The sequence below is a fragment of the Oncorhynchus mykiss genome, chromosome 1, assembly GCF_013265735.2.
Source record: "Oncorhynchus mykiss isolate Arlee chromosome 1, USDA_OmykA_1.1, whole genome shotgun sequence".
In the NCBI taxonomy this organism is placed as follows: domain Eukaryota; kingdom Metazoa; phylum Chordata; class Actinopteri; order Salmoniformes; family Salmonidae; genus Oncorhynchus; species Oncorhynchus mykiss.
Genome location: NC_048565.1, coordinates 89,793,263 through 89,813,783, shown reverse-complemented (window position 1 = coordinate 89,813,783; position 20,521 = coordinate 89,793,263). Strand labels below are relative to the sequence as shown.

General features: G+C 42.1%; 3 protein-coding genes across 4 annotated transcripts; 1 reads left to right on the top strand and 2 right to left on the bottom strand.

Annotated features, from left to right (window-relative positions):
- Positions 1-302: 302 nt before the first annotated feature.
- LOC110531574 (NADH dehydrogenase [ubiquinone] 1 beta subcomplex subunit 8, mitochondrial) lies at positions 303-6,508 on the bottom strand. Its single transcript, XM_036988305.1, has 5 exons — positions 6,308-6,508; positions 5,777-5,903; positions 5,339-5,438; positions 1,422-1,577; positions 303-469 (listed from the first exon to the last, which is right to left on the bottom strand). Exons 1-5 carry the CDS (start codon positions 6,417-6,419, stop codon positions 377-379), a joined length of 588 nt encoding a protein of 195 aa, XP_036844200.1. The 5' UTR covers positions 6,420-6,508; the 3' UTR covers positions 303-376.
- Positions 6,509-7,264: 756 nt separating this feature from the next.
- Positions 7,265-9,876, bottom strand: gpx9 (glutathione peroxidase 9). The gene is made up of 6 exons (XM_036988307.1): positions 9,736-9,876; positions 8,872-9,168; positions 8,619-8,712; positions 8,087-8,217; positions 7,770-7,900; positions 7,265-7,607 (listed from the first exon to the last, which is right to left on the bottom strand). Exons 3-6 carry the CDS (start codon positions 8,701-8,703, stop codon positions 7,550-7,552), a joined length of 405 nt encoding a protein of 134 aa, XP_036844202.1. The 5' UTR covers positions 8,704-8,712; positions 8,872-9,168; positions 9,736-9,876; the 3' UTR covers positions 7,265-7,549.
- Positions 9,877-9,990: 114 nt separating this feature from the next.
- fbxl15 (F-box and leucine-rich repeat protein 15) lies at positions 9,991-15,872 on the top strand. Of its 2 annotated transcripts, XR_005053290.1 has the most exons (7): positions 9,991-10,168; positions 10,462-10,621; positions 10,744-11,246; positions 12,920-13,067; positions 13,364-13,405; positions 14,033-14,131; positions 14,862-15,872. XR_005053290.1 is itself a non-coding variant. In XM_036988298.1 (6 exons), exons 1-5 carry the CDS (start codon positions 10,143-10,145, stop codon positions 13,403-13,405), a joined length of 879 nt encoding a protein of 292 aa, XP_036844193.1. In that variant the 5' UTR covers positions 9,991-10,142; the 3' UTR covers positions 13,406-13,448; positions 14,862-15,872. The 2 variants fall into 2 exon arrangements, 1 of the variants encoding a protein (XP_036844193.1); XM_036988298.1 differs by lacking the exon at positions 14,033-14,131 and having other exon boundaries at positions 13,364-13,448.
- Positions 15,873-20,521: the final 4,649 nt, after the last annotated feature.

Below are 20,521 nucleotides of genomic sequence, written 5' to 3'. Positions count from 1 at the left end.
AAGCGTACTCATAACCAATGTTCCCTCTAAACTGCTCGCGTGGGCGGGCGCCCCACTCCCCATGACTGCCATACAGCCTGCGCAGAGATGCATGAGATTGAACTGTTCTCCCTTAATTAACACTATCAACGTTTCCCTTTACTGTGGGAATTGTGATTGAATCAACGCAATATTAGCCACTTTCAATGCAACATACCGAAACAAAAACGAACTAGTCAAGACATTGTGTTGTAGGCAGAACACATCAGTGTGATGTGATTTAGAAGGAGTAGCTTTCCAAAGAATAAGATCTAGATCAAAGATCAAGGAATGTGACTGAAGTCACACTAATAACTCTTTATTAGACAGAAATATACACATTTAGAGAAGCAGATATTTAAATGTTAAAATGTTTGACTTCTTCAGGTTGTTTCTCGGGATCCTCTCCTCTCTCTAGGTGCAGGTTGCTGTAAGGATATTGTTTGGGTGCCTGTAATAGAGAACAGGGATGACCTAACAGGGGGCATCAGACAGGATGTACCTATTCACCTTTCCTACAGAAGAGGACATTTGAAGACCTTTGTACTTTTTAAAAACATGTGTTTGGTGAGTGTGTGAGAGGTGCTCAAATGGTCTTCAATAAATACCAGAAAGCAGAAATATCATAAGGAAATGAAATAGCAAAATATGTTGGAATATGATAAATGCACTTCAGTTACCAATGTCTTCACACTATTGAATTGGTAGCAGGGCAAGGAAACAAATGAAAACACTAACAGCAGTAGCATCATCTCCGACTCCGTGTACACCCGTCATTAAACTGTATTCAGGGATCAGGTCTGTTGCTCCAACTGTAAAATCCCATGTTAGTGTCCACGGGGTAGACCCAAAGCCCTTCTCAAATCCAGATTTTTTTATGTTTTATTTATTTTACCTTTATTTAACTAGGCAAGTCAGTTAAGAACAAATTCTTATTTACAGTGACAGCCTAGGAACAGTGGGTTAACTGGCTGTTCAGGGGCAGAACAACAGATTTGTACCTTGTCAGCTCGGGGGTTTGAACTTGCAACCTTCCGGTTACTAGTCCAACGCTCTAACCATTAGGCTACCCTGCCGCCCCTACACTCTAACCACTAGGCTACCCTGCCGTCCCTACACTCTAACCACTAGGCTACCCTGCCGTCCCTACACTCTAACCACTAGGCTACCCTGCCATCCCTACACTCTAACCACTAGGCTACCCTGCCGTCCCTACACTCTAACCACTAGGCTACCCTGCCGTCATAGTAAAAAAGGTCTTGAGATACCAAAATGGGAAAGGGTTTCAATACAACAGGAAAGGCATATAATTATATTATCTTCTGGTCTGTGACATCTTAGGGGGTTACAACAGCGATTACAACGGAGACAAAGACTGATGCTTTGCTCAATGCAATACTTACCACCGGCTGGTAAGATGGAAACTTCTCCCCAAGGTAGAACATCAGCAGCATGAATCCAACGAAACCAAACAGATGTTTGCACATGGTGTGCCAGGCCACAGGGCTGGGCGACGTGTCCACTCGATTCCTGATGAACATGTCAAAATCCCAGTGGATCTAGAACGAAAACATGCAACAGGCGAGAACCATATTGTCAATGAGTCAGGGGGGAAATACATGAGCAGATAATGAGTCGTAGCTTACACACATTCACGTCCTGCCATTTTCAAATGTCTACGTGCATAAATGTACACAATAATTTACAGTAAACAACAAGTGGCGCACTGTGAATACAGTAACGATATCAATATTGTCATATTTTCCCATGGCAAAACATTTACACGAAGCAACTCTTTGGCTCTTTATAAAAAACTGCTTTGTGTAAAATGTTGTGTGCTATAGCTTGGAAAATAAATACAAAATGTGACTCTGGGTAACATGTTTGTTTCCAACATTAGCGCCGTTTTCCTAAATGAGTTAATCTGCTTTGTGTTGTTTTCTTGTTGCGATACTAAACAAGTATCGGGATACTGGTATTGTCCCAGACCTAATATATAGTCTTATTAGTCAGTTGTGTAGTCACGATACTAAACAAGTATCGGGATACTGGTATTGTCCCAGACCTACTATATAGTCTTAGCAGTCAGTTGTGTAGTCGCGATACTAAACAAGTATCGGGATACTGGTATTGTCCCAGACCTACTATATAGTCTTAGCAGTCAGTTGTGTAGTCGCGATACTAAACAAGTATCGGGATACTGGTATTGTCCCAGACCTACTATATAGTCTTATTAGTCAGTTGTGTAGTCACGATACTAAACAAGTATCGGGATACTGGTATTGTCCCAGACCTACTATATAGTCTTATTAGTCAGTTGTAGTCACGAGTCACAAGTATCGGGATACTGGTATTGTCCCAGACCTAATATATAGTCTTATTAGTCAGTTGTGTAGTCACGATACTAAACAAGTATCGGGATACTGGTATGGTCCCAGACCTACTATATAGTCTTAGCAGTCAGTTGTGTAGTCACGATACTAAACAAGTATCGGGATACTGGTATGGTCCCAGACCTACTATATAGTCTTATTAGTCAGTTGTGTAGTCACGATACTAAACAAGTATCGGGATACTGGTATGGTCCCAGACCTACTATATAGTCTTATTAGTCAGTTGTGTAGTCACGATACTAAACAAGTATCGGGATACTGGTATTGTCCCAGACCTAATATATAGTCTTAGCAGTCAGTTGTGTAGTCACGATACTAAACAAGTATCGGGATACTGGTATTGTCCCAGACCTAATATATAGTCTTAGCAGTCAGTTGTGTAGTCACGATACTAAACAAGTATCGGGATACTGGTATTGTCCCAGACCTAATATATAGTCTTAGCAGTCAGTTGTGTAGTCGCGATACTAAACAAATATCGGGATACTGGTATTGACCCAGACCTACTATATAGTCTTAGCAGTCAGTTGTGTAGTCGCGATACTAAACAAGTATCGGGATACTGGTATGGTCCCAGACCTACTATATAGTCTTATTAGTCAGTTGTGTAGTCACGATACTAAACAAGTATCGGGATACTGGTATGGTCCCAGACCTAATATATAGTCTTAGCAGTCAGTTGTGTAGTCGCGATACTAAACAAGTATCGGGATACTGGTATGGTCCCAGACCTAATATATAGTCTTATTAGTCAGTTGTGTAGTCGCGATACTAAACAAGTATCGGGATACTGGTATGGTCCCAGACCTAATATATAGTCTTATTAGTCAGTTGTGTAGTCACGATACTAAACAAGTATCGGGATACTGGTATGGTCCCAGACCTACTATATAGTCTTATTAGTCAGTTGTGTAGTCACGATACTAAACAAGTATCGGGATACTGGTATGGTCCCAGACCTAATATATAGTCTTATTAGTCAGTTGTGTAGTCACGATACTAAACAAGTATCGGGATACTGGTATTGTCCCAGACCTACTATATAGTCTTAGCAGTCAGTTGTGTAGTCGCGGTACTAAACAAGGTCTTATTAGTCAGTTGTGTAGTCACGATACTAAACAAGTATCGGGATACTGGTATGGTCCCAGACCTAATATATAGTCTTATTAGTCAGTTGTGTAGTCACGATACTTGTAGGCAGATGTCTTTTATTTTTAATATACACTGAAAAAGAAATGAACCAAACATGCAAAGATTTCACTGAGTTACAGTTCATGAGGAAATCGGTCATTGAAATAAGTTCATTAGGACCTGATCTATGGATTTCACATGCCTGGGAATACAGATATGCACCTGTTGATCACAAACGCCCTTACCAAAAAAAAGGTTGGAGTGTGGATCAGAAAACCAGTCAGTATCTGGTGTGACCACCACTTGCCTCATGCAGCACGACATCTCCTTCACATAGAGTTGATCAGGCTGTCGATTGTGGCCTGTGGAATGTTGTTCCACTCCTCTTCAATGGATATGTGAAGTTGCTGGATATTGGCAGGAACTGGAACACTCTGTCGTACACGTGGATCCAGAGCATCCCAAACATGCTCAACGGGTGACATGTCTGGTGAGTATGCAGGCAATGGAAGAACGGTGACATTTTCAGCCTCCAGGAATTGTGTACAGATCCTTGCGACATGGAGCCGTGCATTATCATGCTGAAACATGAGGTGATGGCGGCAGATGAATGGCACGACAATGGACCTCAGGATTGCAGCACGGTATCTCTGTGCATTCAAAATGGCCTTTGATTAAATGCAATTGTGTTCATTGTCCGTAGCTTATGTCTGCCTGCCTATACCATAACCACACCATGGGGCACTCTGTTCACAACAGAAAACTGCTCGCTCACACAACGCCATACATGCTGTCTGCCATCTGCCCGGTACAGTTAAAACCGATATTCACCCGTGAAGAGCACACCTCCCCCTCTTTCCCAGTGGCCATCTGCCCACTGAAGTCAGTTACGACACCAAACTGCAGTCAGGTCAAGGCCCTGTTGAGGACAACAAGCACGAAGATGAGCTTCCCTGAGACGGTTTCTGACAGCTTGTGCAGATATTCTTTGTTTGTGCAAACCCACAGTTTCATCAGCTGTACGGGTGGCTGGTCTCAGACGATCCCGCAGGTGAAGAGGCCGGATGTGGTGGTCCTGGGCTTGCGTGGTTACACGTGGTCTGCGGTTGTGAGCCCGGTTGGAAGTACTGCAAAATTCTCTAAAATGACATTGAAGCGGCTTATGGTAGAGAAATTAACATAACACTGGTGGAGATTCCTGCAGTCAGCATACCAACTGCACACTCCCTCAAAACTTGAGACATCTGTGGCATTGTGTTGTGTGAAAAAACATTACATTTTAGTGGCCATTTATTGTCCCCAGCACAAGGTGTACCTTTGTAATGCTCATGCTGTTTAATCAGCTTCTTGATATGTCACACCTGTCAGGTGGATGAATTATCTTGGCAAAGAAGAAATGCTCAATAACAGGGATGTAAACAAATGATCAAAATTGGAAATATGCATTTTTTTTTACTACCTTGTGCATATGAAACCAACCTTTTACATGTTGGATTTATATTTTTGTTCAGTGTAAGTAGAGTGAGATCTGATACTGTATCTTGACAACACTATTAGTCTCCCCCCCAGTTCCTCCTCTATCTTACCGTCTCCCCCCAGTTCGTCCTCTATCTTACCGTCTCCCCCCAGTTCGTCCTCTATCTTACCGTCTCCCCCCAGTTCGTCCTCTATCTTACCGTCTCCCCCCAGTTCCTCCTCTATCTTACCGGCTCCCCCCAGTTCCTCCTCTATCTTACCGGCTCCCCCCAGTTCCTCCTCTATCTTACCGGCTCCCCCCAGTTCCTCCTCTATCTTACCGGCTCCCCCCAGTTCCTCCTCAGGTCTGGATGGTCCCAGGAATACCAGGGGTCTCTCTCATGCTGGGATCTGTCTGGCAATTGTGGGTAGTCTCCATACCTACAGAAACACAACAGGAAAAAAAAAAGTGTGTAGGTGAATAACCTTAGGTAATGCACATATCCTGAAACGTTAAAACTCCCATTGCTGTCCAATATTGGTTCTCATACCTTATATATAGTGCATCCCATAAGGCTCTGGTCAAAACTAGTGCACTATGTAGGGAATTGTATACCGTTTGGGATGCAGAGCCTCAGTCATTTCAGTGAGATGACGGAATTACCAAATCAATTTGCTAGTTGTCTGGCAAAGCAACATAGCTCCTGCTGTAATGGGGTGGTGTATAGATGACAGGAAAACAATAGCATGTGTGCCCTTCCTTATCCACGCTACCTTACCCCTCGCCATTATCCGGGATTGGTTCATAATCCTCCACCCTCATGTTGTACTTCTTCGCTGCAGCTGCTCTCTCCTCGGGCGTTTGGGGGTATGGCCCTGGCAGCATGCCCTTGGAAGGTCCAGAGGCTATACAACATTTGGAAATAAGTTAATACAGTACCATTTAGCCCCATGATCAACCAGAGTGGGATTGTTAGCTAACTAGCCGTTTGAGAGTAACGTTAGGAATTGCTTTAAGAAATATACAGTGTATATACCTAGCGTAGCTACTTGCACAAGTTATCCAAAGACAGCAAAGTTGGCTGGCCAGGTTACCGTGTATGGGATCTAGCCTAATATTTGATCGTAGACAGTTAGCTACATAATACTGAATGAAGCTTTTACTAACGTTAGTAAACCACTGAACGAGATGCAGCTCTGTTGTAGGCTAGCTCAAGGTTAGCGACACTTTGCCTGGCATGTTCTAACTTCCATTCCAACGTGATGCAGGCATTTTGCATTTGTACAACGATACAGATCCATGAACCAACCTGCTCTGATTTGGGAGAAAAGCGCCGAGAAGCCTGGCTGTTTCCCCCTGGAAAGAGCTCGAGCCCAATTTCTGAAACCCACGGCAGCCATGTTCAATTGTTGCTGTGACATTGAACAGTGAAATACGCATGCGTCCGGTGACAACTTCGGGAAATTTTTTTTTTATTTTTTTCTTCTCTTCGCTTCTTCTTTGGGATTTGGTTGGTGGATTGCATCCAACTTGAAGGTGCATACACCGCCATCTACTGTACTGGAGGGTGAGGCCAAGCGACCACTTTCTCCAAAAATGTCAGTCCTACTGGACCAGATTCTACTTCATTCAAACTCGGCGGTCCTCCCCATACTGCATCCTCACTCCCAGGTTCCATCTCTGAGCTACTGGAGGACGTGTCCCTGTTTGTACACGTGACGCCAAGCTCCCTCACCACACCACCTGCCACCGCAGTTAATTCAACCTCACTCTCAGGCTCCATCTCTGAGCTACTGGAGGACGTGTCCCTGTTTTTACACGTGACGCCAAGCTCCCTCACCACACCACCTGCCACCGCAGTTAATTCAACCTTCACTCTCGTCACGTTCAATTTCCTTCTTCTGTAGCTTTTCCAAAGGTTCTGTGATATCCTCCATTCCATATTCACTCAAAACATATTCCACTTTTCTTCCTTGTCTACTACCATCATTACCTCCTTTAAAAAAGGGGGTATTTTTTACAGAATAGCAGTCTCTTTGATCGTAAAAATGTCAAAGTATAGAAATGTCAAACATAAAACAATCCAAATAGTGAATTGTTTATTTTATTCTCAAACATCCACAGTGCTCGGTTAAATGGTGTATGTTGTATATCCTTCCATACAAGTAGGCTTGAGTTTCTATGCAGCTGGAGACTTGGGTTTCTCCTACTGTAGCCTACACATGTTGTTTTAACAATGTTAAACACTTAAATGGACAACACATTGTAAGATTTCAGCCAAAAGATTTATTGACTTCCTCTGTTTTGCAACAATAACAAAAGGGAGTAGTTAGTTATATTGAGACCATAGTGATATGCCTACTGGTCACCAACAGGGGCTGGAGGGATCTAATATTCTGAGTGAATGCACTGAAACTCAGAGTCCTTCTCCCTTCTCCATCAGATCCAGCTCAGCTGCATTTAGTCTGCATTTACTGAGGGATCGTCACTCTGCCTCTGCTGATGAAGGACCCACTTTCTTGACAGCCATAAAGGGAACAGATGACTCCATTTATAGTAGGCCTGCAATGTCTTTTTCCACTTTCTCAGTAGGGCCATGAAGTTCATAACTGGGGAAAAGGAGAGGCCATTATAGAATAGGACATTAAGTATTTTCAAATCTTATTTGTTAATGAATGAATTAATTAATTAATTGAATGAATGAATGCATGAATGATTGATACATGTTATATATACTGTCAAATCATGTTTCATTAATGTGTTTAACTTACCGCCTGAAAGGCGCCCCATCAGAATCGATTAGAAACTTCTCAAAGTTCCAGCGAATGTCGTTGACTTTGATGGGTGACCAGTAGAACTTCTTTATATCTCCTATGACAGGGTTCACATAGGGCAAAGACTCCTGTTGTACAAGACATTAACACATGCTGTTAGTGAGGTCTAATGTCCATAAGGTATTCAACTTGTCCCCAGAGTGCAGTACATAATAGTGCATAAGGACATATACTACCTTGAGATAGGCGAAAAGAGGACATGTCAAATATACTACCTTGAGATAGGCGAAAAGAGGACATGTCAAATATACTACCTTGAGATAGGCGAAAAGAGGTTCTTCATTCAACCCATTGACCTCGATCTTGCCAAACACAGGGAACTTGGGGACAAACCCCCCACCTGGCCTTACATACTTGAGAAGGTTGAGGGTTTCATGATTTACCTCTGAAGGAAGAAACAACAACAAATGCAACAGACCAGTGAGCTTATTAGTTCTGAAACAGAGGCATTTATAAAAACAGACTGGTCTCGTCATCACGCATGACAAACAAGCATACTATTTAACTTGGCAAGTCATTTAAGAACAGATTCTTATTTACAATGACGGCCTACCCCTAACCAGGACAACAATGGGCTAATTGTTCGCCACCCTTTGGGACTCCCAATCACAACTGGTTGTGATACAGCCTGGAATTGAACCAGGGTCTGTAGTGAGATGCAGTGCTTTAGACCGATGCGCCACTCGGGAGCGTTTTGACACATAGCATTACTCCTAGAGACAAAGTAGGCCTGTAAGTTACAACAGATCAAAAACCTTTATTGTTATTTCAAAAAGACTCTCTTACCAGGTGCCTGAAGACCAAACTGATTGCAGGGGAATCCCAGGACAGTGAAGTTGAGGTCACCAAACATTTCCATGAGTGCATTCATTCTGTGGTACTGTTAGGATGACACATACAATTAGAACACCACCTCAACATTCCCCTTGGGCTGACTCTAGAATATCTCTAATACTACAACACAATCAAAGGTTTGGCCTATGCCCGCATTAGGCTTTTAGCCTGTATAGGCTGGCACCATGAATCCTCGTTAGCCTACCTCCTCTATCGTTGACCCTCAGAAGGTGGCCAGGTTGACAATGAGGAGCACCTTGCCCCTGTAGATACCGAGAGGAACGCTCTGACCGTTCAAGGTCTCAGCGCTGAAATCATAGATTGATTTAACGCACGCCATTAGAGGTTCTACTTCTTCTTTAGCTTGTAGCCTTTATCCAGAGCAGAGCAGTCTGCGGTGGGTATTCACTAAAGCCACCCGGTTGGTCCTCCTCATTCAGAGAACCATAACTATAGGCTCAGCAGTTGTTCAGCGTGGTTGACTCCATTGTGTCGCGGCATGCTAAGAGATGAATTGACAGGATGGTTATTTGTTCAACAGTTTGCATGGGTATGCAGATCATGTTAGTGACAGTTAGTCATTGGTTATCTCTCCTTATTCACTTGACAGGTATGTAAGAAAATCAATGCATATATTGGAAATACTAATAATATACTAATAAATACTAATATTGGTGCCGTTCCTGGGGTCACTATAGGACATATGATCTATTTTACAATAAACAAATAAAGTACTATATCGTCATATTATTGATTATTTTATACATGGTAGAGAATTAAGTATGATCAACATAACCAAAGCTTAGATGGAATTTAATATTTAATTAATTGAGCCTATTGGTTATTGCTGTGTCAAAGATTGGCCCATACCTTTTGTTTGCTATACATTTTAATACATTGCATTTGTAGAACACTTTTTATTTACTGACATGAATCAAAGCTCTTCACATTGTGAGCAACCATTGGATAATAAAAATAATTCCTTCTGATAAAGAACTGATCAAGTCATTCCTACGATTGCCAATATGACAAAAGAAAAGAAATGCTTTCCCTTATTTGGAGCGGTTACAGCAAAGATAATATTCCTCTCGTGTAACAGACATTGACCGGTGGTGCGTATCGGTAAAATCCACAGGCGTCGAATGTCACTTGGATCCTAACGCTCGGTCGTATATTTTTTTTTAACCAAAATATCGCACATACTTGTCAAAGACCATCAATAACTACTCCAATGTATTATTTTTCTCAGCTTTATTTCTCCCAAAACAAACACATTTACTGAGATATAGATTCCCTATTCCTGCGCAGAGAGGTTGACTCTGCATTCTGGAACGTACCCAGTGACCGAACCCGGAAGTTTGGGAATACAGCCAAAAAAGCTGTCGCTGATCCAGCAAGCTTCAACCAAGGCTCACTAGATAGCTAACAAACTGTCGTTGTACATGTAGCTATCTCGCATATTTCTGCGGATTCAAAATGGATGCGGAAACAGAGTGTTGCAAGTATGTATTTTGTAAGCACGTATTTTTGTTTTAACGTTACAATAAAAACGTGTCAGCAGAACTAGCTAACCGTTAGTTACCTATTCTTACTACTGTAGTTTGCTACGGCAGTTGGAGAATGCATGTCCTGCAGAATCATCACATGCTTTACGCTTGAGCTAGCTAGCTACATATCTAGCCATCAATCTTTGTAGAGCTAGTTCGAACGCGAGGCAGACGTTGATGTGTGACTGTGCTAAATTTGTCCATTAACTTGTTCATCAGTTGATCAAGTTTGAAATGTCTGTTGGCAGATGTCACCTCTTGGATTTGCCCTGGGAGGATGTGTTGGTAACGCACATCTTCTGCTACCTGCCATTACGCCAGCTGGTGCGGCTACAGAGAGTGAGCAAGCAGTTCTATGCCCTCATCCAGGTGTACCTGGCCAACTGTCGCACCTTTGACCTCACACAGGTAGGCCACACATGACCCATTCTATTTATTTCAGGATTTCCTTACAGTTTCTTGTACTTAAATGCTCATACACTATTTAGCCTAATACTCAGTTTAAGATCACACTCCTGTAATGTTCACAGATAGGGCCTAGCCTTCCCAAGGAGGCATTCTGCAACATACTAAGGGACAACAAAGTCCTACAGAACTTGTCCGTCCAGAACTGCTCCGATTGGGTGACAGACACGGAGCTGCTGCCTGTGATTGGCCAGAACCAGCACCTGCTGAGAGTAGACATGAGGGGATGTGACCGGCTGACCCGTCACTCCTTAGTAGCGGTGTCGTTGAGCTGCACACACCTGCAGTACCTGGGCCTGGCCCACTGTGAATGGGTGGACAGCCTGTCCATACGCAGCCTGGCTGACCACTGTGGGGGCCTGAGGTCCATCGACCTGACTGCCTGCCGCCAGCTCAAAGACGAGGCCATCTGCTATTTATCCAAGAAGTGTCTGAAGATGAGGTCGCTGTCTGTGGCGGTCAACGCCAACATTACAGACGTGTCTGTGGAGGAAGTGGCCAAGAACTGCAGGGAGCTGGAACAGCTGGACCTGACAGGCTGCCTGAGGGTTAGGAACGACTCCATCAGGTACTGTTGTTTTGATACACTGACTGCTCAAATCATTGGTATCATCTCTCTCTGTCTGTGTGTGCTTGTATTTTGCTAATGTAGGTTATCTATATACTAGTCATATATACTATTTAGGTTCTAGTCAGGTTCATATACTTATTCAGGTTCTAGTCAGGTTCATATACTTAGTCAGGTTAATATACTTAGTCAGGTTAATATACTAGTCAGGGTTATATACTATTTAGGCTCTAGTCAGGTTCATATATTTAGTCAGGTTAATATACTAATCAGCTTCTAGTCAGGATCATATACTAGTCAGGTTGATATACCAGTCAGGTTCGTGTACAAGGCAGGTTAATATACTCGTCAGGATCATATGCTAGTCAGGATCATGTACTAGTCTGGTTCATGTACTAGTCTGGTTCATGTACTAGTCTGGTTCATATACTAGTCTGGTTCATATACTAGTCAGGTTCATATACTAGTCTGGTTCATGTACTAGTCTGGTTCATGTACTAGTCTGGTTCATATACTAGTCTGGTTCATATACTAGTCTGGTTCATGTACTAGTCAGGTTCATATACTAGTCTGGTTCATATACTAGTCTGGTTCATGTACTAGTCTGGTTCATGTACTAGTCTGGTTCATATACTAGTCTGGTTCATATACTAGTCTGGTTCATGTACTAGTCTGGTTCATGTACTAGTCTGGTTCATGTACTAGTCTGGTTCATGTACTAGTCTGGTTCATGTACTAGTCTGGTTCATGTACTAGTCTGGTTCATATACTAGTCTGGTTCATATACTAGTCAGGTTCATATACTAGTCAGGTTCTAGTCTGGTTCATGTACTAGTCAGGTTAATGTACTAACCAGGTTCATGTACTAGCCAGGTTCTAGTCTGGTTCATTACCATGTTTGGTTCACATGCTAGTCTGGTACAGGTTCTAGTCAGGATCCTATACTAGTCAAGTTGATATACTAGTCAGGTTCTAGTCAGGTTCATATACTAGTCTAGGCTTTATACTGGGGAAGAGAAGGACATGTTTCATCCCTCTCCAGACAGTTGGGCGTGGCCACTGAGTGAGCATAAAATGACTTATGAAAACAATTCTCTCATTTAGAAAGATAAAATTACATTTTAATATTTTCACAAATAGTTTCATATTTAAACATTTCAATTGCATAACAATTTCATGTGAATCTGATAACTAGAATGTGTAGACTTTCCAAGATAGAATTTATGTCATCCTATCATCAGTAATAATGTCCCAGACGACAACTGATCTGACATCATATTCTTTAAGTAACAACGGACACTTTCAACTGGTTGGATTACAGAAATATTGTCCCATTCCCCAACCTTTTGATGTTACCATACTATCTCTATGTTAAAAAAAGGCTTTCCAAGAGTCCATTCTGTAGAGTAGAGAGAGAAAAGGTATTTATGGGGGAGGGGAGGGGGGGGGGGGTCATAAACCTCACCCAACAGGGTAATGTCATGACACATTTTTTAGATCATCTGCAATGGCACACCTGTAAGAACCCTCTTCGTGCTGTGTCCAGGACGGTCGCAGAGTACATCCTGCTCCAGCTTGCTTTGGATGAAGGGGAGACTGGCACTCCTACTTTGATATCCACTGGTAAACCTGCCCTTACACCTTTTGGTCCTGCTGTGTGTGTGTGCGTGCAGGACTGTTGCAGAGTACTGCCCCAAGCTGCAGTCTCTGAAGGTGAACCACTGTCACAACGTGACTGAGTCCAGTCTGGACCCCCTGCGGAAGAGGAACGTTGAGATTGACGTGGAGCCACCACTACAGAGGGCCCTTGTGCTGCTGCAGGTATGAGGGCGAAGGACGCACTCATGTACAAGTACTACTGTCATTTATAACACAACAATTAGTGTATTTGAAAAATCACATATCACCCTCCCCCCAATTAATAACATCGCGTTAATAACACGTTTTAATGTGAATGGCTGAACACACAGTGTCTTGTATTGTTTCACTGAGGCATTGATGAAAGCAATTGTACTGTAAGGACCGTACAAAACAAAATGTCCACCTGAAAGGATATGAAGTATCATCTATAATGTATTGTTGTTGTCTGTTTGTCTATTTCCCTGGTGATACTGCAGGATGTGGTGGGGTTCGCTCCCTTCATCAACCTCCAGATCTAGGCTAAAGTACATCTGTATTACTCATCCAACCAATTGGAAACAGGTAGGCTAGCTAGGCTAAATGACATCTGTATTATTCATCCAACCAATTGGAAACAGGTAGGCTAGCTAAGCTAAAGTACATCTGTATTACTCATCCAACCAATTGGAAACAGGTAGGCTAGCTAGGCTAAGGAACATCTGTATTACTCATCCAACCAATTGGAAACAGGTAGGCTGGCTAGGCTAGATAGAATATATCTGTATTACTCATCCTTCCAATTGGAAACAGGTAGGCTAGCTAGGCTAGAATACCTCTGTATTACTCATCCAACCAATTGGAAACAGGTAGGCTAGCTAGGCTAAAGTACATCTGTATTACTCATCCTTCCAACCAACTAGAAACAGGTAGGCTAGCTAGGCTTAAGGACATTGTATTACTCATCCAACCAACTAGAAACAGGTAGGCTAGCTAGGCTAAATTACATCTGTATTACTCATCCAACCAATTGGAAACAGGTAGGCTAGCTAAGCTAAATGACATCTGTATTACTCATCCTTCCAACCAACTAGAAACAGGTAGGCTAGCTAGGCTAAAGTACATCTGTATTACTCATCCAACCAATTGGAAACAGGTAGGCTAGCTAGGCTAAAGGACATCTGTATTACTCATCCAACCAATTGGAAACAGGTAGGCTAGCTAGGCTAAAGGACATCTGTATTACTCATCCAACCAATTGGAAACAGGTAGGCTAGCTAGGCTACAGGACATCTGTATTACTCATCCTTCCAACCAACTGGAAACAGGTAGGCTAGCTAGGCTAAAGTACATCTGTATTATTCATCCAACCAATTGGAAACAGGTAGGCTAGCTAGGCTAAAGTACATCTGTATTACTCATCCAACCAATTGGAAACAGGTAGGCTAGCTAGGCTAAAGGACATCTGTATTACTCATCCTTCCAACCAACTAGAAACAGGTAGGCTAGCTAGGCTAAAGTACATCTGTATTACTCATCCAACCAACTGGAAACAGGTAGGCTAGCTAGGCTAAAGGACATTGTATTACTCATCCAACCAACTGGAAACAGGTAGGCTAGCTAGGCTAAGGAACATCTGTATTACTCATCCAACCAACTGGAAACAGGTAGGCTAGCTCGCTAGCTAACACTTCTCAGAATCAGCTAAATATTTAAGTATTTTTGCTCTAAATACCTGTTTAGGTGTGTTCCTATGTATTCATGCAGTATAAATGTTATGTAACTACAAATCTCCTGAAGTGTGCACTTGTTCACTACTCCCCATATGTAAAGTATTGGATAGGTGTAGGTACGGGCTAGACAGTTTCCACAATATTTATTATACCAGTAATTACCAGTAAAAGCAGTGCGTACTTAGGGACAAAGGACAGAATATTGGGCTCTACTTTAATGTTCTGCAGTCTATGTAACCAGAGGTATTGTTTTTTTTTTGTGCAGGTTTTCCTCCACTAGGAGAATGACCTGTTTCAATTGAAACACACCCTGTGTATGCTGGGACATCAATTAAGCAATTCAAGAAACAAACAAAAACGGATGTATATGGGAAATATATTGTGAAACTTGTCTCTTTTATTTATTACAGTGATGTTGCAGATTATAATTATGCACTTAGGAAAAGACTGAAGGAAGCCGTGCACTTTTCAGTAACGCTGTCACGAGTCCAAAAGATTCCTGCGGTATTTAATTTGTATCTCATCACACACTAACAACACTTTAGATGGTCTTGTGATCTATAGCTTTTAAAAAAAGGACCGTTCCAACCAAAGGAGAAGCCGTAACTATAAGAGCATATTGTTGAGTTTTTGTGTGTTTATTGACATGTTACTCTGCTAAGTGTACGATACATACACCTCTAAATGTCTCATACAGATTAGCTTGGTAAACTTTTATATATTAGGTAAGTAAATGTTTTATATTCGGTAAATAAACGTTTTATATTGTGTGTTTGCATTGACCTTACATTGACTGAAACTCTTCTCTTCGTACAATATTATTTTTAATGGTTAGTTGAGCTGATCAGTCTTGGCCCAGCCCACCATTTTGTTAAAATGTGTCATTTTAACATGTTATAAGACTCTGTATACCGTGATCTTGAACTCCTCCTTTTGCCTGTTTACTTCAGGAAATCTGCTTTTCTATGTTGAATGTCTGAAAACATGTAGGTCTAGTTGTAAAACGACATTTTAGTTCCATAAGCTTTCTCATATGGTAGGCTATGAAGAAGGACACGTTTCTGTTTGTAATATGTGACTATTGAAAAACAATCTCAGTTTTACATCTGGGAAGAAACATGAGAGGAACATGCAGTGTAAAGTCTATGTTAATGTGATCACCCCACGTTGTATTGTTCCACTGAGGAGTTACAGTATTGAAACTAGTTGTATTCCATGTGTAATAAGGGACCATCCAATCATGTCTATCTGAGAATATAAAGCACTATCTATAACCAATGAGCGTTTTTATCTTTGTCTTGCTAGTTATCTTACTACGTTCTCTGGGTGGCAGTTGGAAGGAACAGGACTTCTCTTTGTGTAAACATAACATTACAACCGGAAGGAATGCTCTCTCCCTGTAACAAACAGATGGCTGTACATGTGCACGGCATTGAACTTTAAGTGAAAACGTACTTAAATTCAGGCATGGAAGGTGACACTGTTCTTCTAATTATCCCACAATGCTTCACTGCGAATTGAGAAGTGGGGTATTTTTACTGTCACAGTACTCGGCCTCCTGACTGTTAATGCAACAGGCTAGGAGCAACACAGGGTCAGTTTTACAGCCTTACCCTTGTAACAGTTTAGGGGTTAAATGCCTTGCTCAAGGCCACAATGGCAGTAGGGGATGGCACCAACCCTGTGCCTGTTGTCTTTTAGATGCTGTGCTTGATTTAGTTTGCCTGGTGCAATGCAATCAATGGAATAATCCAAAAAGTGCAAACCCCACTCACCCATCTGGCAAACCCCACTCACCCATCTGGCAAACCCCACTCACCCATCTGGTAAACCCCACTCACCCATCTGGCAAACCCCACTCACCCATCTGGCAAACCCCACTCACCCATCTGGCACTCCCAGACAGGCTCAAGCAAACGCTCAAACAACAAGCTGAATGAAATCAACTTGAACTTTTAACACTGTTGGTCTTACTTCAGGAACCCTCACATGCTGACAGCTCTCTGACTAGCTGGAGGACCCAGTGTTACACCTCAACAGGAATATTATGCCAGTAAATATCTGAAGGAAGATGCACAAACATACAGAGACAGTCCCTGAGGTAACCAAATACTGTATATTTTGAAGTGTTCTTGTGGGTTAGCTAAGGCTTAATGCCCGAGGAGGCAGAGTAGCCTATAATGCTTTTGAGAATAGAATGTTGATGTCTGGACGATGTAGAAACGATGTAGAATTGCATCATTTAAAATGTAGTATCTGAAAAAAAATATATGTCTGCAAGACGTCTTTCCAATTAACAAACTATGTCTAAACTGCATTATCCCAATGCGTAATGGTTACATCGTGCCTACGTTGGGCAGAGGTTTGTGTGCTATCTGGGATCGGGCATCAAATTAGCACGAAATGACAAGGGGGTGGGGGAGAGAGAACATCATCATTGAAAGCACATAGAACATCATACATATTTATTACCTGATGATCTTCCTTGATTTTGGGGGGCGGCAGGTAGACTAGTGGTTAGAACGTTGGGCCAGTATCCGAAAGGTTGCTGGATTGAATCCACGAGTTGTCAAGAGTAAAAAATCTGTCGTTCTGCCCCTGAACAAGGCAGTTTTAAATATTTTTTTTAACCTTTATTTAACTAGGCAAGTCAGTTAAGAACAAATTCTTATTTTCAATGACGGTTAACTGCCTGTTCAGGGGCAGAATGACAGATTTTTACCTTGTCAGCTCGGGGATATAAACTTGCAACCTTTCGGTTATTAGGCCAACGCGCTAACCACTAGGCTACCCTGCCGCCCCAGTTAACTCACTGGTCCTAGGCTGTCATTGTAAATAAGAATTTGTTCTCAACTAACTTGCCTACTAGACTGTGGAGTTTTTCAGGATAAAAAATGAACAGAATGGAGCTAAAAGCACAGCCAAAGTCATAGAGGACAACCTGGTTCAGTCTGCTTTCCACCAGACGCTGGGAGATGACATCACCTTTCAGCTGGACAATACCCTACAACACAGTCTATTTTAATGTGATCACCCCACGTTGTATTGTTCAACTGAGGAGTTGCAGTATTGAAACTAGTTGTATTCAATGTGTAATAAGGACCATCCAATCATGTCTATCTGAGAATATTTATACACTGGAGTTGTATACCAAGACGACATTGAATGTTCCTGAGGGGCCTAGTTACAGTTTTGACTTGAAATCTGTTTGAAAATCTATGGCAAGACTTGAAAGTGTCTGTCTAGCAATGATCAACAACCAACTAACCACGGCCTGATAGCTATCTAGAGCATATTGGACTGTTAGCTGATCCATCGTCAAGTTTCTTGGACCACTATACCCATTTTGCCAATTGGACTTAGACCCCTCTGCTACTTGGAACCCTACTAATTCCACGACTGGTCTATCGACATCACTGCATTAGGAGGCAAAAACAGACTTTCCCCTATCGCGACGTACCTCTAAGGCCCTTCTGCTAGCTGCTAACTGCTAGCTTGCTAGCCCCGGCCTGCTAACTGTCTGAATCGCTGTGTCCCCAGCCAGCCCAACCACTCACTGGACCCATACAATCACTTGGCTATGCATGCCTCTCCCTAATATCAATATGCCTTGTCCATCACTGTCCTGGTTAGTGATTACTGTCTTATTTCACTGTAGCCCTGATCAATATGCCTTAATCAACCATGTTGTTCCACCTCCCACATATGCGATGACATCACCTGGTTTAAACATCTCTAGAGACTATATCTCTCTCTTCATTACTCAATGCCTAGGTTTACCTCCAATGTACTCTCTTCCTACCAAACCTTTGTCTGTACATTATGCCTTGAATCTATGCTATCGTGCCCAGAATCCTGCTCCCTTTACTCTCTGTTCCCGAACGTGCTAGACGGCCAGTTCTCATAGCCTTTAGCCGTACCCTTATCCTACTTCTCCTCTGTTCCTCTGGTGATGTAGAGGTTAAAACTTCTTAGGGCTGTAATCCCGTTTAACGGGATGATATGACAACAGCCAGTGAAATTCAAAACAATAGAAATCTCATAATTCAAATTCCTCAAACATACATGTATCGTATACCATTTTTAAATGTAATCTTGTTGTTAATCCCACCAAAGTGTCCGATTTCAAATAGGCTTTACAGCAAAAGCACCACAAATGGTTATGTTAGGTCAGAGCCAAGCCACAGAAAAACACAGCCATTTTTCCAGCCAAAGAGAGGAGTCACGAAAAGCACAAATAGAGATCAAATTTATGACTAACCTTTGATGATCTTCATCAGATGACACTCATAGGTCTTCATGTTATACAATACATGTATGTTTTGTTCGATAAAGTGCATATTTATATTTAAAAAATCTCAGTACACATTGGCACATTATGTTCACTAGTTCCAAAAACATCCGGTGATATTGCAGAGAGCCACAACAGTTTACAGAAATACTCATTCGAAATGTCAATGAAAATACAATTGTTAGACATGTAAATATAGATACACTTCTCCTTAATGCAACCGCTGTGTCAGATTTCAAAAAAGCTTTACAGAAAAAGCAAACCATGCAATAATCTGAGTACAGCTTTCAGATAACAAAGCAGCCAAAAAGATATCCGCCATATTGGGTAGTCAACATTAGTCATAAATAGCATTATAAATATTCACTTTGATGATCTTCATCAGAATGCGCTCCCAGGAATCCCAGTTCCACATTAAATGTTTGATTTGTTCGATAATGTCCATCATTTTTGTCCAAAGAGCTACTTTTGTTAGCGCGTTTGGTAAACAAATCCAAATCCAAAGTAATGAAGCGCGTTCCCTAGTTGCAGACGAAATGTCAAAAAGTTCCGTTACTGTCCGTAGCAACATGTCAAACGATGTATGGAATCAATCTTTATGATGTATTTAACATAAAACTTCAATAATATTCCAACCGGAGAATTCCTTTGTCTTCAGAAAAGCAAAGGAACGCAGCTACCTCTCATGTGAAATGCGCATGACCAGCACGTGACTGCTGGCAGACTTCTGACTCATTCCTCTCTCATTCGGTCCCACTTCACAGTAGAATCCTCAAACAAGTTTCTAAAGACGGTTGACATCTAGTGGAACAACATATCCCACTGTGTATTCAATAGGGGCTGGATTGAAAATCCACCAACCTCAGATTTTCCACTTCCTGTTTGGATTTCTTCTCAGGTTTTTTCCTGCCATATGAGTTCTGTTATACTCACAGACATCATTCAAACAGTTTTACAAACTTCAGGGTGTTTTCTATCCCTAACGAATAATAATATGCATATATTAGAAACTCGGACTGAGGAGCAGGCAGTTTACTTTGAGCACCTCTGGGCACCTTTCATCCCAGCTACTCAATACTGCCCCTGCAGCCATAAGAAGTTAATCCAGGACCTGCAGTGCCTAGCTCCACTCCTACTCCCCAGGTGCTCTCATTTGTTGACTTCTTTAACCGTAAAATCCTTGGCTTCATGCATGTTAACATTAGAAGCCTACTCCCTAAGTTTGCTTTATTTACTGCTTTAGCACATTCTGCCAACCCGGATGTCTTAGCCGTGTCTGAATCCTGGCTTAGGAAAACCACCAAAAACCCTAAAATTTCCATCCCTAACTATAACATTTTCCACCAAGATAGAACTGCCAAAGGGGGCTGTGTTGCAATCTACTGCAGAGATAGCCTGCAGGGTTCTGTCTTACTATCCAGGTCTGTAAACAAAACAATTCGAGCGTCTACTTCTAAAAATGCACCTTTCCAGAAACAAGTCTCTCACCGTTGTCGCTTGTTGTAGACCACCCTCTGCCCCCAGCTGTGCCCTGGACACCACCCTCTGCCCCCCATCTATATTCTGAGCTCGTGTTGCTAGGTGACCTAAACTGGGAGATGCTTTAACACCCCGGCCATCCTACAGTCTAAGCT

Bases quoted from the DNA above. Each gene is read 5' to 3' on its own strand.
- LOC110531574 (XM_036988305.1), bottom strand. From the start codon at position 6,419: ATGTCACAGCAACAATTGAACATGGCTGCCGTGGGTTTCAGAAATTGG. The intron at 5,904-6,307 runs GTTGGTTCATGG...AATGTTGTATAG, and splicing joins TTTCTCCCAAATCAGAGCAG to CCTCTGGACCTTCCAAGGGC. The intron at 470-1,421 runs GTAAGTATTGCA...TCTCTATTACAG, and splicing joins TTCCATCTTACCAGCCGGTG to GCACCCAAACAATATCCTTA.
- gpx9 (XM_036988307.1), bottom strand. From the start codon at position 8,703: ATGAATGCACTCATGGAAATGTTTGGTGACCTCAACTTCACTGTCCTG. The intron at 8,218-8,618 runs GTAAGAGAGTCT...TTCTTCCTTCAG, and splicing joins GTTTGGTCTTCAGGCACCTG to AGGTAAATCATGAAACCCTC. The intron at 7,608-7,769 runs GTAAGTTAAACA...CCTTTTCCCCAG, and splicing joins GATGGGGCGCCTTTCAGGCG to TTATGAACTTCATGGCCCTA.
- fbxl15 (XM_036988298.1), top strand. From the start codon at position 10,143: ATGGATGCGGAAACAGAGTGTTGCAA. The intron at 10,622-10,743 runs GTAGGCCACACA...TAATGTTCACAG, and splicing joins GCACCTTTGACCTCACACAG to ATAGGGCCTAGCCTTCCCAA. The intron at 11,247-12,919 runs GTACTGTTGTTT...GTGTGCGTGCAG, and splicing joins GTTAGGAACGACTCCATCAG to GACTGTTGCAGAGTACTGCC.